The sequence below is a fragment of the Globicephala melas genome, chromosome 2, assembly GCF_963455315.2.
Source record: "Globicephala melas chromosome 2, mGloMel1.2, whole genome shotgun sequence".
Classification (NCBI taxonomy): Eukaryota; Metazoa; Chordata; class Mammalia; order Artiodactyla; family Delphinidae; genus Globicephala; species Globicephala melas.
Window position 1 is genome coordinate 127,032,959 of NC_083315.2, and position 15,615 is coordinate 127,048,573.

Genomic DNA, 15,615 nt, shown 5'->3' on the forward strand with positions numbered 1-15,615 from the left:
CATGCAGAAATGCAACCCTTTAAGGACCACTAACTCCCTGACTTTATGTGACAAGATTCAGACTCCATATCTACCGTCTTGTGTTTTAACTATCAGGGTTTGTGGCTTGAGTGTGCCTGGCACTTGGATGCATCTGGTCTTCCTTCAAGTTAAGAGTAGATTGTTGCTAGATAACTGGATTCTTTTCTTGAGTGGTCATTAGCTTACAAGAGTCTCCCAAACTCCGTTAAAATTTCCTTTCTGTCTTTAATCCCCTGGTGAGATTTCTAACCTAACTAATTATCCTACTCTAACCCTATCAAAAGCAGCACTATAAAGGTCTAATTCTTAGGTGTATATTTGTTAACTATATAGCTTTATTTAGTTTTTTTTTAATTTAATTTATTTATTTATGTCTGCATTGGGTCTTTGTCGCTGTGCGCAGGCTTTCTCCAGTTGCGGCGAGCGGGGGCTACTCTTCGTTGCGGTGCGCAGGCTTCTCATTGTGATGGCTTCTCTTGTTGCAGAGCATGGGCTCTAGGTGTGTGGGCTTCAGTAGTTGTGGAGTGCAAGCTCTAGAGCACAGGTTCAGTATTTGTGGCACACGGGCTCAGCAGCTCCTCAGCACGTGGGATCTTCCCTGACCAGGGTTCGAACCCCGTGTCCCCTGCATGGTCAGGCGGATTCTAAACCACTGCACCACCAGGGAAGCCCCAGCTTTATTTAGTTTAGATGAAATCTACCATTAAAAAAACCAGCTCCAAGATCTGGTCCCAACGTGCTAGGGCAGACAAGTCTACACTGTCCATAGATTGTGACCTCTCTCTTTAAGAACATGATGACATTTGATTTTACTAGCTTGAACCCAGCTGAGCTACAAACCTGAGTAAAGTTTACTGTGGGCACAAATTCAGGAAGTCAGACATATTCAATTATCTGTTGAATGCCTGGTATGCACAGAAACCTGGAGAAACAAAATAAATGAAAAGTAATTTTAGGGAATTCCCTGGAGATTCAGTGGTTAGGACTCAGGTGCTCTCACTGCCAGGGGCAGGGGTTTGATCCCTGGTCGGGGAACTCCCACAAGCCATGCAGCATGGCCAAAAAAATAAATAAATAAAATAAAATTACAACAGTTTGTCCAACATTTAAAATGTTCCCAGCTCCCAACTTTTTCTACAGGTTCGGAGGTATATTTTAACATACTTGTTTACACAGGTGTTTTATTTTTTTCATCTATGTTATTACCCACTCGAACAAAAAATAGGTAATTCCTATAAAGTCCAATTTCTTTGAAAATTCTAGGGTGTCGTTTTAGTTTAATTCTTTTTCTCTCTAGCCATAAGATTAACTGTTGGTAAATGCTGAGTAGTGCTTTCATGCTCTACAAGCAAGAATACTAAATAGGAAAAAAAGTAATTTTTTATTACCTTATCACCACTTTTCATGAACCAACTTTGTTTTTCAGAAGATAATCAACGGATAACCCTCTAGGTTCAAACTGTTGTACACAGAGACGCTCATTCAAGAATAAATCATATTGTCACGGTTGAAAAGTATTTTTGGACGCCATTTCACACTTGTGAAAGTACATCTTAGACAAAATGGAATATTTAATACAAATCTGGGACCAGCGAGAGGCGAGCACGCAAAATTTAAGTGGGCGAGACTACTACGACCCTAAGTGTGAGCGCCTCCCTCGCCCCACCCAGGGCCTGGCCCTTCTTTAATAAATGGAATAAGGAGTCCGAAGGGTATGCATCTGGGGTCTGGACGGTCTTTCCAAGCCTTAGATGCAGTTAAGCCAGCCACTCCATCCAACCCACTAGCGGCTGCAAAGTGGGAATTTGTTCAACAGGAATGGCCAAGTCAAATACTGTCATATCAAGTTCCCTTCTGACGTAGCAGGTGTCGCCTCCGGAGCACCAAAAACAAAACAAAACACCAGCCCATCAGCGCCGGGAAATGTCGCGCCCCAACTGGCACTAGGCAACTCGCAAAGGGCCGAAAGTTTGTAGGCAAAAAGGCTTTCCCGGTAACAGAGGAGCTGATGCCTTTCCTTAGGAAACTCAAGGACCCCACGTGTGCGCGCAGCGCATTAACGGTCAACAGCGGAAACTAGGACTCGGCCCCAAACTATAAGAGCTGCGTCCGTCAGCGCGCGCTCCCGGGAAAGGACGTGGCGCCCCCGCCGATCGCCGGTTTCGGGAGACGCGCGCCGCGTCCTCAGGTGGTAGGTGTCCGCCCGCCGCGGGCCGCAGCCACAGTGCGGACTTGACCCTGCAAGGGAGAGGGGACGCCGCCCGTTCCCGCAGGACTCGTGGAGCCGCTGTACAAAGAAACCGGAGACGTCGGCACCACGAGCAGGCAGGCAGATCCCCGAACAGCCGCGTGCTCTAGGACCCCGGCGGCGGCGCGGCGCGGCGCGGCCGGAAGGGGGAAGTTTCAAAGCCGAGAGGTGGCAGCTGGTTGCTGGAGCTACGGCGAGATGAAGTTGCACTGCGAGGTGGAGGTGATCAGTCGGCACTTGCCGGCCTTGGGACTGAGGAACAGGGGCAAGGGCGTCCGCGCGGTGTTGAGCCTCTGTCAGCAGGCGCCCAGGACTGAGCCGCGGCCCCGAGCGGGGGGCGAGCGGGGCGGCCGGCACCACGCCTGCCTGTTCATTTCCACTCTGAAGGACAAGCTCGGGACCCGCTATGAGGTGCGTGAAGCAGGCAGGTCAGGGGTGGCAGCCGGGCGCTCTTGCCCTAAGCGCCCGACTGTTCCCGAGGCTGGACTCCGTCTTAGGGGTTCCTGAGCGCCCGGCCCCCGAACCCCATGACCACCCGGACCCCGGCGTCTCCCTACGGACCCCGAGGAGGAACGATTTTGAGAGTGCACGTCTTATTTTTCTTGCCCATTTCTGCGACTTTGTATTGACAGCCTTGCTGTTTAGTTGCAGATAGCAGCCCCGCCCCTTTAAAGCCTTGGAAATTTCGGCCTGCCGGATTAAACTATAAACGAAGCATCAGTCCAGTTTGGGGGAACTGTAAAGTGACTACTCTTTGGTTCAGTAGATTGTGTTTCTCCACAGGCTTTTCGCTAGTTTTGTCTGTTTGTTGGTTTGTTTTGTTTGTTTTAAGGCTTTGTAGGGTGTTTCTAAGGTCATTAGGCCAGATTAGTACAGTAGTGAAGCAGTAATGCTTGGGTTGCATCTTGATATTTTTATTAAAGTTATTGGTTACTGCATCTCTCTCTCTTTTATTTCTCCTCAAATGTTTGATTTCCTAAGTCTTGATTGGTTAGGTCCAAGACTTTTTCGTATCTACCTAGCAGTAGTAAACCCTCCAGAAGAAGTTGGAAGTTCAAGTAGAATTTTTTGAAATAGAATTTTTAAAGTGCAAGTTTTATAAAATCCTTTTACGTTGATTACCAAGCACGTTATTTTGTGAAAATGACTGGAATACCTTTGTGCCTGCTATAATAAAATTGAGGGGACAATTCATCACCCACCATTGCATCTGACTCTTGACTGGACTTTATACAATTTCTGAGATTATTTCCCTTACAGTGTTTTACTCCTCAGTGAATACTCATAGTTGAGGAAAGGAGTTATTGCTGTTTCATTCAGAGCCACGTAAATGTTTGATGTGAGTAGTTGAAAGTCTAAATAATTCCCCCCTTTCCATGGAATCAATTCGTATAATTTTTCGAATTAAAAGGGCTTTAGAAATCACCCAAATTTTAAAAGTTAGAAAACTGTTAGGTGATAAAAGCAAACTCATAACCAGAATTGGGTCTCCCTTTTCTCCCTGTTGTCTTCCCTAAAACCTATCTTTTCATGCCCAGCTTAGGTACTGCCTATTTTCAGAGTCTGTTATGATCTCTCCTTTAAAACGTTTATTGCACTAATAGTCAGTAGCTGACCTAACCAAAATTTTATTGTAAACTGCTAGTTGAAGACTTACTGTGTGCAGGGTGCAGTGCTAGATACTGTGGGAAATAAACCTGATTTAGTCACTGTTTTTCCAAGACCAGAAAGGGAGAAACAGAAACCACCACTTATAAAGGTGGGCTATGATAAGTGCTGTAATAAAGGTAGAAGCAGAGTAGTATAATATCAAAAATGAGATCAATTCTGATTAAAGGTCTTGAGAAAGTTTTGTAGAAGAGGTGGTGCCACAGGGCTTGGGACATAGTAGGTGTCAAGTAAACATTTATTGGTTGAATTAAGGTGGTTTTGTCCTGGGCCTTGAAGAGTAGGTATTAGTGCTCAGTATGGAAGTATCTCGGGGCTCTTTCTTACAACCCTCTACCCTTCTGTCCTGACTTCAGCTGTCATCCATTTGACTGTGATTTCCAAATATGTTCTTTAGCTAGTCCTCTCCGTTAACTTCCAACTTGAGCCAGCTACCTACTGGAAATCTTCACTTGGATGTGTAGCAGTATTTCAAACTTAAAATATCCCCAGATTAATTTTCCTTGCCATCCCTAACCCTGCTTTTCCGACAGTCTTCTGCAACCCTTTAAGTAGTATTCTGCCCCATCCAGACACCTTAAAGCCTTTCCCTCCCCACATCCAATATATTATTGAATTCTTTCAATTCTACTTCCTAGGTAGCTTTCATATTTTCATACCTCCTTCCATCCCAGCTGTAATCTAAATCACCATTGTCCCTTGCCTCACTAGTTTCTTAAAGGATCTTCCTACTTCTACCGTTGTCTTTTTCCATCCCATTCTCCCCGTCCCAAAGTTCATTCTTACACTGTAGTTAAAGGAAGCTTTTCCAAATGTAGACCTAATCATGTTCCTATCTTAAAGTCAGTCAGTGGATATCACTGTTCCTAGGATAAAATCCAAAATTCTTAATATGGTTTACAAAATCTTTCACCATCTAATCTCTGTTTACCTCTCTAGGCTCACCTGCCTCTTTTCACTGGATCTTTCAGGTGCACTGAACATCTTTCAGCTCCTCACAGCTACCAAGCTCTCTTACCTTGAAGGCTTTGAACACATTGTTCCATCTTCTTGGTATGCTACCTGCTGTGTCTTCCCCCAGTATCTTCAGTTGCCTAACATCTCTTAATCCTTCATTCTTACCTTTAAGGTCACTTTCACACCCCTTCGCTAATAAGGTCTTACAGCAGCCTGTACTTCCCTTCTTTTAATATTTGTTATGCTTGTAATTAACTTGTTTAGTAACTGTCTCTTATGAGATCGCCAACTTGATTAGTGTAATTACCATGCTGGTCTTACTTACCACTGTTGTCCCAAGCCCCCTGTCATAGTACCTGGTACATAGTGGCTTCTCAATAAATAGTTGCTGCATTGAAGTCTGAAGCAGAAGCAACATTAGTCATTAAAAATTTTTGAGCAGCTGTTATGTGTCAGTCACTTTTCTGGCTCCAGGGAAATAAAGGTGAACAAAGGAGACAAGATTCCTGCTTTCACTGAGTTTATATCTTGTGGGAGGCATGCCCACCCCAGACTAATGGGCTGAAGTTAAGAAGGCAAGTAGCTGCTATTGGCAATGGGAGAAAAGAAACATTCTCCTCAAACACAGGGGTTTCTGTTTTCGAAGAAGAAAGAGTTACTGGACAGGTAGAACAATTATGTCTTTTTTTGTGGCTGCATCGGGTCTTCGTTGCAGTGTGCAGGCTTCTCATTGCGGTGGCTTCTCTTGTTGCGGAGCACGGGCTTTAGGTACATGGGCTTCAGTAGCTGTGGCTCGCGGGCTCTAGAGCGCAGGCTCAGTAGTTGTGGCGCACGGGCTTAGTTGCTCTACGGCATGTGGGATCTTCCAGGACCAGGGCTCAAACCCGTGTCCCCTGCATTGGCAGGCGGATTCTTAACCACTGCACCACCAAGGAAGGCCCAGAACAATTATATCTTACCAGATGCTAGATAAGGAGTGTAAATACCCCAAAAACCACCCAAACAAAAACCTTTAAATCTTAAAACCACAGAACACCCAGACTTAAGAACTAAAGGCCAAACCAAACCTGGCAAAGTGACTGGCACATTCCAGTTGTAATAAATATTGAATAACAGTACCTGGTTTTGTCCTTTTTTCCCATTGGTTTTAAGCAGCTAAAGGAGAACATTGAGCAGTTCTTCACCAAATTTGTGGATGAGGGGAAAGCCACTGTTCGGTTAAAGGAGCCTCCCGTGGATATCTGTCTAAGTAAGGTATGGTATTAAAAACGTTAATGCTTAGATTGGTTGACTGTAAAGAGAATAGAGGCTCTTTTAGGATCCTGATACCCACATAGCTGAACAGAGACAGTCACTTGCTGGTATGTTTGAAGAAGTGATGGCAGTTTCCCTGGCATGCATGTATGGCCTCTAAAACGGCAGAGTCAGTCTCAGAAAAGTTGCCCAGGATGGGAAGGAAAACTGGGTTTGCTTCTGTGCCCAAGATGGCCTCAGGGTGTTCTTAGACAGAACTCTATAAGGCAGGTGGCACAGGTCTACGTTTTGCCAGCTGAATCACAGGTGATGAATCTAAATTTGGTGTTAAAAAAAAAGAATGAAATACAATTAGAAACACTTCAGGGGGTATTTTACTTACTATAATCACTTTTTAAAATACATAAACCATTAGAATAAAAAACTGTTTTCTTCTTTGCCTTACCTCACTTTTTCCTTTTCCCCCTTCCCAGAGGGTAGGAGCAGTGATCTGTTCAACCTTGCGGTATCCTTAACCCCAAGGCACGTGCTTTGTAAACATTAAAAGTTTAATAACTGTTTAAGGTATTTGTATTGAATGGAGGTGTTTTGTCCTACCTCCTCCTGTTCTTGTGGTTTTTCATTTTCTCTTATATTCAGCCTATCTTTCCACTAACTCCTTCTACCTAAAAACAAGCTGAGAGGTCTTACCAATTTAAAAAGTAGAATAGACAAATTTCTGGAAAATCAAGGCTAAATCTATTGGCTCCACTTTCTTGCTATCTCTTTTGACCTCTGCTTTCACTGGTTACTCACAAAACACTGCCTCAGAGATCAGTGATCTCCCTCCCATTTGCCAAATCACATTGCCGTTATTTCTTATCCTTTTTGAGCTCTGTAGAACTCGACACTGATGACCACTCTGGACCTACTGGCTGGACTACTTCACCCAGGTCACCAGACTTTCCTCACTCCACTTGACTGTGTATACTGCTGCCAAAATAGCTCTTGTCCTGTAATTCTCAACTCAAAATTCTTCAGTGATTTCCCACAGCCTGATCATTCTATCCTCCTTACCTTGGCATCAAGCTCATCTGTAATCTATCCCCGTACTATATTTCTTCTCTTTTACAGCTCTACAAAGCTCCTACATTCCAACCAAATAGGATCATATACTTAGTTTCCCAAACTTGCTGAAAGTTCACTAGTCCTTCACATATAAACTTTATGAAACTTCTAAAGTGTCCTGCAAGTATTAGTTATTTTTATTGATGACTTAGTTCACATACCACTTTACTAGTGATTTCTATGTCCAGCTGGAAGCAGTCTCTTGCTTTTGATGTTTTCTAGTACTTTTGGCATTGAGTGCTATTTGGCCTTGCTTTTTTTTTTTTTTTTTTTGCGGTACGCGGGCCTCTCACCGTTGTGGCCTCTCCCGCTGTGGAGCACAGGCTCCGGATGCACAGGCCCAGCGGCCATGGCTCACGGTCCCAGCCGCTCCACGGCATGCGGGATCCTCTTGGACCGGGGCACGAACCCGCGTCCCCTGCATCGGCAGGCGGACCCCCAACCACTGCGCCACCAGGGAAGCCCTGGCCTTGCTTTTGACAGGGCCGTTGCTTTTCACAATTCCTAGTGTTTGTGAATAACCCCCCCTAGGTGTTTTGCAGTGCACCGCACTACCTTATTCTATCTCAGAGGCACTGGAGATTTGGGTCAGTTCATCTTTTCTTTTTTTTTTGACTTTGGTTACTAAGTTTAAGTAACTTTTTTTGTGTGTTTTTTTTGGATTATAGTCGTTGGGTCAGTTCATCTTAAACCCAAATCTTAAGTGGAATCTTTTCATGCTTTCCTGTTTTATTTTATACTCTTATGGCTCCCCCTGTGAACAGTTTTATTTAGCGTATATCTCTCAATATAATTTTTTCAAAAACGTTTAAAGTTTTTTGTATCTGTATTGAAATTTAGTGAAAATAGAATACTAAAAAAATTTGTACAGCCATTTTCAATAAATGATTGCATGATTTGCATATATAACTTTACAGACTTTGTTTAGGATAGATTAGCATGGATGCATTATCTAAAATGGAATTTATAATTGTACAACTTATTTTTATGTATTCAGGCCAATTCCAGCAGTCTAAAGGGTTTCCTTTCAGCTGTGAGACTGGCTCACAGAGGCTGTGATGTTGAGGCACCACTTTTAACCTTCACACCAGTGAAGACTTCAGAATTTGAAAAATTTAAAACTAAGATGGTTATCACATCCAAAAAGGACTATCCTCTAAGCAAGAACTTCCCCTATTCTCTGGAACATCTTCAGACTTCTTATTGTGGGCTTGCCCGGGTTGATATACGTATGCTTTCCTTAAAAAACCTTAGAAAATTAGACTTGAGTCACAACCATATAAAAAAGCTTCCAGCTACAATTGGAGACCTCATCCACCTTCAAGAACTTAACCTGAATGATAATCACTTGGAGTCATTTAGTGTAGCCTTGTGTCAGTCTACACTCCAGAAGTCACTTCGGAGTTTGGATCTCAGCAAGAACAAAATTAAGGCACTCCCTGTGCAGTTTTGCCAGCTCCAAGAGCTTACAGATTTAAAACTTGATGATAATGAATTGATTCGACTTCCTTTCAAGATGGGACAACTGACAAACCTGCGTTTTTTGTCAGCGGCTCGAAATAAGCTTCCGTTTTTGCCTAGTGAATTTAAAAATTTATCTCTTGAGTACTTGGATCTTTTTGGAAATATTTTTGAACAACCAGAAGTCCTTCCAGTTATAAAGCTGCAAATGCCATTAACTTTATTGGAATCTTCTGCGCGAACCGTACTATATAATAGGTAAGCCTTTAATAGCATCCTGGTATTCTCATCATCCTCAGAGTAACAAAGTCTTTAACATAGCTTATGACGCTGTGCACAATGACGCTTTGCTCCAGTGGCCGTCTTGCTGTTCCTTACCTCTGCTTAGAATGCTTTTCCTCCAGAAAGTCTCATAGCTTACTTTCTCACTTCAGTTCTCTGCACAAGTGGCACCCCAGAAAGGTCTTTCCTGACTACTCTATCTAAAGTGTTATCCCCCACCCCCTTACATTGCTTGATTTTTTTGTCATAGGATTTATTACCTGGAATGATACATATTTTTTAACATTTGTTCGTTTTCTGTCAGATATTCTCACTAGAATGTAAGATCCATGAGGGCATGGACTTTGCCTTATTCTCCACTATTTCCCTTGGGTCTAAAATGTGATATCTATCCCCCATACCTGCAATATGTTAGGGAATGAATGAATGAAGAATGAGTGAGTGAGTGAATAAATCAATGAATGACATTGTTTCTCAGAGTCTGGTTCCCTGACCAGCAGCATCAGCATCACCTAGGAATTTGTTAGAGGTGCAAGTTCTTGAGCTTCACCTCACACTGGCTGAATCAGAAATTCTGAGGGTGGGGTCCGGCTCTCTGTGTTTTAACAAGTCCTCCAGGTATCTCTGATACAGTCTAAAAGTTTGAGAACTCCAATCTGACATAGTGGTAAAGTGTGGTCTTTGGAGTCAGACTTAGGTGTGATTTCTGGCTTCACCCCTTAGTGTGGCTTTAGCAAGTTATTTAACCTCTTTGATTGAATCTCATCTGTGGAGCAGGAACAATAATACCCACTTTACAGAGTTGTGAAGATAAATGATCTAATGTAATGGCAAAGCATTTGGCATATAGGAGGACTCAGTAGCTCCTGGTTCTCTTCCCTTGTCTTTGAACACTAACTACAGTTGGTCATGAGACACCAAACTCCAGTTATTCATTTTATTCAGGCTTTCATATAGGAGTGGAAGCTAAGATGTGAACCAAATTACTATTGAGTGCTTATAAAATGGTAGGAACACCATATTTTGAAGAAGAGATTCTTAACTTTTTTTTAGTGGGGAGAGACTCTTAAAAAAAGAAAAATGACAGAAGTTATGGGCCTAGAAAAATGCACACATGAATAAACACAGACTTTTGCGTACAACTTTATAATGCTCATAGACCCCACTGAAACCCAAGCCAGTCTTTCCTCTTCACCATCCCTAGCTTAAGAGCTCTTATCCTAAAGCAGTGGTTCTCAAATTTTACTTCATATTTAGAATCACCTGAGGAGCTTCAAAAAATTCTGATGGTTAGTCCCCACCCCAGACTTATTAAATCAGAATGTTTGGGAGGGGACTTCCCTGGTGGCGCAGTGGTTAAGAATCCGCCTGCCAATGCAGGGGACACGGGTTAGATCCCTGCTCCGGGAAGGTCCCACATGCTGTGGAGCAACTAAGCCTGTGTACCACAACTACTGAGCCTGCACTCTAGAGCCCGGGAGCCACAACTACTGAGCCCGCGTGCTGCAACTACTGAAGCCCGGGCACCCTAGAGCCTGTGCTCTGCAACAAGAGAAGCCCGCGCACCGCCATGAAGAGTAGCCCCCGCTCACCACAACTAGAGAAAGCCCATGTGCAGCAACGAAGACCCAACTCAACCAAAAATAAATAAATAAAATATAAATAAATTTGAAAAAGAAAAAAAAGAATGGGAGTAGGACCCAGTATTTTTCTAACTCCCCAGGTATTCTAATGCATGGCCAGCTAGGATTAAGAACCGCAGCTTGCTTCTCAAACTTTAAGTGCATTCACATCACCTGGGAGTCTTGTTTAGCAGATTCTGTTTTAGAGGTCTGTAGTAGAGATCTGCTTTTTTTTTGAAATTTATTTTTATTTTTAACATCTTTATTGGAGTATAATTGCTTTACAGTGGTGTGTTAGTTTCTGCTTTATAACAAAGTGAATCAGTTATACATATGTTCCCATATCTCTTCCCTCTTGCCATATCTCTTCCCTCTTCCCTATCTTCCCTCCCACCCTCCCATCCCACCCCTCTAGGTGGTCACAAAGCACCAAGCTGATCTCCCTGTGCTATGCGGCTGCTTCCCACTATCTGTTTTACATTTGGTAGTGTATATATGTCCATGCCACTCTCTCACTTCGTCCCAGCTTACCCTTCCCCCTCCCCATATCCTCAAGTCCATGCTCTAGTAGGTCTGTGTCTTTATTCCCGTCTTGCCCCTAGGTTCTTCATGACATTTTTTTTCTTAGATTCCATATATACGTGTTAGCATGCGGTATTTGTTTTTCTCCTTCTGACTGACTCCACTCTGTATGACAGACTCTAGGTCTATCCACCTCACTACAAATAACTCAATTTCGTTTCTTTTTATGGCTGAATAATATTCCATTATATATGTGCCACATCTTCTTTATCCATTCATCTGTCGGTGGACACTTAGGTTGCTTCCATGTCCTGGCTATTGTAAATAGAGCTGCAGTGAACATTTTGGTACATGACTCTTTTTGAATTATGGTTTTCTCAGGGTATATGCCCAGTAGTGGGATTGCTGGGTCATATCGTAGTTCTATTTGTAGTTTTTTAAGGAACCTCCATACTGTTCTCCATAGTGGCTGTATCAGTTTACATTCCCACCAACAGTGCAAGAGAGTTCCCTTTTCTCCACACCTTCTCCAGCATTTATTGTTTCTAGATTTTTTGATGATGGCCATTCTGACTGGTGTGAGATGATATCGCATTGTAGTTTTGATTTGCATTTCTCTAATGATTAATGATGTTGAGCATTCTTTCATGTGTTTGTTGGCAATCTGTATATCTTCTTTGGAGAAATGTCTATTTAGGTCTTCTGCCCATTTTTGGATTGCCTACATTCCAGGCGAGGCTGCTAGTCCATGAACTACACTTTGAATACAAAGGCTCTAAAAGTAACTAAGGGCTCATTGTTTTAAGGCAGTGATCCTCAGAAGTTGAGAGTGCATCACAATCATGCTTATTGTAACAGTACTTACTAAAGCAGATTGCTGGTCCCCACCCTCAGAGATTCTTACTCAGTAAATTTGGAGTGGGGATGAAACTGCATCTATAACAAGTTCCAAGGGAATGTTGATGCTGCTGCTCGGGGGACCACACTTTGAGAAACACTGGTTTAAGGTATTGACTCTTAACTAGGTTTTGAGAATTACCTATTAAATGACAATACATGTAAGTACCTAGAACAGTGTCTTGTTCATAATAGGTCCCAATAAATACTTACTGGATGTATAAATACAAGTAATTTGCTTCTCTGGCAATTAAAAACCAATGTTGTTATCATTAGTTGTGGAGGAGTTCCTAAATAATATAGATGAGAAATATATATCTAGATTTTCTGGTAATCTAGGTCCTAGATTCTACCTCAGACCAACTAGTTCAGAATCTCCAGAGATGGACCCCTATTGTATGTCATGTATTTTTTTAAATCTCCAGAAGTGATACTGATGATTCAGGTTAAGACCACTGATTTGTGAGAAACATGTGTCTTTTGGAAATGTACTTCTCCCGAGTTTCTTGTTCTGTGTTTTCTCTGAGACTTACATATGAAAAAAATATATATATTGTACTTATTCAAATTTGAAAATTACGTCCAAATGAGAAATACTATAAATGGTTACTGATGATTTGAAAAGATCATAACAGATTGGCTGACTCTGATCTTTACTAAAGTATAATTTTGCATGTTTTGAGCTCCCTTGTTTTAAAAAGAATATAGATCCAAAGCCATGAGAACAGCATCTGTTATCTAGCTATTGATAAATTGTCCTAACTGGGACTTCCCTGGAGGCACAGTGGTTAAGAATCCGCCTGCCAATGCAGGGGACACGGGTTCAATCCCTGGTCTGGGAAGATCCCACGTGCCGCGGAGCAGCTGAAGCCGTGCACCACAACTACTGAGCCTGCGCTCTAGAGCCCGCGAGCCACAGCTACTGAAGCCCGCACACCTAGAGCCCACACACCAAGAGAAGCCACCGCAATGAGAAGGCCGCGCATTGCAACAAAGAGTAGCCCCCACTCATCTCAACTAGAGAAAGCCCTCGTGCAGCAACAAAGACCCAATGCAGCCAAAAATAACTAAATTTATTTTTAAAAAAATTGTCCTAACTACTGGTTATAAATATAAAGTTATAGTCTATTAGAAAAATATGTTGTAACTTAAATTATGTTGGATAGAAAGTACAGTTTTTAACTGTTTCCTGTTTCCTTAGACTATAACCAATAGCCTGGAATGTAAACATTGTTACTTACACAAGTAAGTAACTTGTGAAAAAAATTGTTACTTACACAAATAATAAATTCGTACATGTGAAAAAATTAAAAATTGCAAACAAGGCCAATACCAAATCCCTTAGGAAGAGTAGGCCACTATTTTTGATTTGATGTGTATCTTTTCAGACTTTTCTAATAGGGTTTTAAACTCCAGTTTAAATTATAATAGTAGGTTTTATTTATTTGTTGAAAAAGATCTGAACACCTATTATGTGCCAGCCTAGGTACTAGAGGAACAACAAAGAGAACAGTGTGGGGGAGACGCAAAGTGATGGCGGTATGGTTGTGTTTAGGGTGGAGTAGCGAGCTGGGAGGTGGGCAGGCAACCTCAAGAAACTGTCTCTTAGTGTCTTGTAGATGAGGGTTTTGAGTTTGACTTGATTTGATTTTTTTTTTTTGACTTACTTGGATTTTAATTGTATTGGGCGCCATTGAAATTTTAAGCAAATTTTAAGTGAATGAATTTAAGCAAGGTTAAATTGCTTACTTGGCTACTAAAGTAAAACTAATGTCCCAAACAACATGTGTTTTAAATTTGTTTCACACAGTTTAAAATTCCCTTTTGAACATTTGATGCCTATGAGAGTATATGGATTGATTGATTGATTTTTAAATTAATTTATTTTTGGCTGCGTTGGGTCTTCGTTGCAGTGCGCGGGCTTCTCATTGGGGTGGCTTCTCGTTGTGGAGCATGGGCTCTAGGCACGCGGGCTTCAGTAGTTGTGGCTCGCGGGCTCTAGAGCACAGGCTCAGTAGTTGTGGCACACAGGCCTTAGTTGCTCGGCGGCATGTGGGATCTTCCCAGACCAGGGCTCGAACCCGTGTCCCCAGCATTGGCAGGCGGATTCTTAACCACTGTGCCACCAGGGAAGCCCCTATATGGATTTATTTAAATAAATGTTTCTTCACAGATAGAACGAGTAATTCTCTCATTATCATTTATAAGAATTGTATGACAGAGCCATACGTTTAAATTATGTTACACTGGTCATACAGTATAATTATATAAAGGACAGATGGCTCTTTCATTGTATTCAGTGGGTTATGCTAATTAAGTGGCAGTGCTAAAAGATACTTTATGGAGTGGTATAGATCCTCTTAGGTTTACAAAATATGTCATATGCTGTTACTTAGTATATTTTCCCCATTTGTACCAGTTAGGAAAATAAAACAATATATTGAGTTAATTAAGAGTAATTTTATTTTTCCATTGTTATAATTTCAGTGTCCAGTAATTCATGAAGTTTTGAAGTTTGTATCTAGTACATGAAGTTTTGAATCTAGTAACACATTAAAAACTATTTTTAAAATATTTTTTCCCAATAGGATTCCATATGGCTCTCATATCATTCCTTTCCATCTTTGCCAAGATTTGGATACTGCAAAAACGTGTGTTTGTGGAAGATTCTGTCTAAGTTGTTTTATTCAAGGAACTACTACCATGAACCTACACTCTGTTGCTCACACTGTGGTCTTAGTAGATAATATGGGTGGTACTGAAGCACCTGTTGTCTCTTACTTCTGTTCTCTAACCTGTTATGTAAATTCCTGTGATATGTTAATGTAATAAGTGATACCACAAAAAGAAATTTCATTTAGTTACAGGCCAATTTGGGACTCACTTATTGTTTACATGTCAAATTGGAGAAAGGGAAGCTTTTCTTGGGTTTTGTATACTTGCTTGAGGGGAAAAATGCGTTAGTGTAACATTTTCGATCATTTGGCTGTAATATCTTAATTTCATTAAAACCTAATTTTATTGTGGTGTTAACTTTTATCAGCTTATTGCACTTGTGTTATTTCAGCCTAGTGTTTCCAGAATGGGTTGTGGGGCTATTTTTTAATGTTAAAACAGATATTGATCCCAACCACTCTGGTCATAGAATTTTCTTATCAGTTTTCATCTTGTGTTTCAGTTAAAGAAATTGAATTTCTAGGACTTCCCTGGTGGTCCAGTGGCTAAGACTCTGCTCCCAGTGCAGGGGGCCCAGGTTCAATCCCGGGTCAGGGAACTAGATCCCATATGCCACAACTAAGACCCAGTGCAGCCAAATAAATATCAAAAAAAAAAATTGAGTTTCTGTATGCAGAAAATATACTTTGCACTAATATAGTCTAAACTGTAGTGAGAACTTGTTTGATATGAAACTACATATAAGTTTTTAAGCACTTTTGTGTTTTTCAGGTATATTATTCTAAATATATATGGAATTTTATATTCACCATACATAAAGTAGGAGTTGCTTTGGACAGACTTAAGCTTTTACAAGTTTTATAATATTAATTCCATAATCTTTGTTGTGATTTCTAAGAT

The 15,615-nt window shown here is 41.5% G+C and overlaps 1 protein-coding gene across 3 annotated transcripts; it reads left to right on the plus strand.

Moving 5' to 3' along the window:
* The first annotated feature begins 2,401 nt into the window (after positions 1–2,401).
* LRR1 (leucine rich repeat protein 1) lies at positions 2,402–15,100 on the plus strand. 3 transcript variants are annotated; one of them, XM_030854883.2, is made up of 4 exons: positions 2,402–2,680; positions 6,047–6,148; positions 8,253–8,974; positions 14,628–15,100. In XM_030854883.2, exons 1-4 carry the CDS (start codon positions 2,468–2,470, stop codon positions 14,866–14,868), a joined length of 1,278 nt encoding a protein of 425 aa, XP_030710743.1. In that variant the 5' UTR covers positions 2,402–2,467; the 3' UTR covers positions 14,869–15,100. The 3 variants fall into 3 exon arrangements, with proteins under 3 accessions (XP_030710743.1, XP_030710744.1, XP_030710745.1); XM_030854884.2 differs by having other exon boundaries at positions 6,050–6,148; XM_030854885.3 differs by lacking the exon at positions 8,253–8,974 and having other exon boundaries at positions 6,050–6,148.
* The last annotated feature ends 515 nt before the right edge of the window (positions 15,101–15,615 follow it).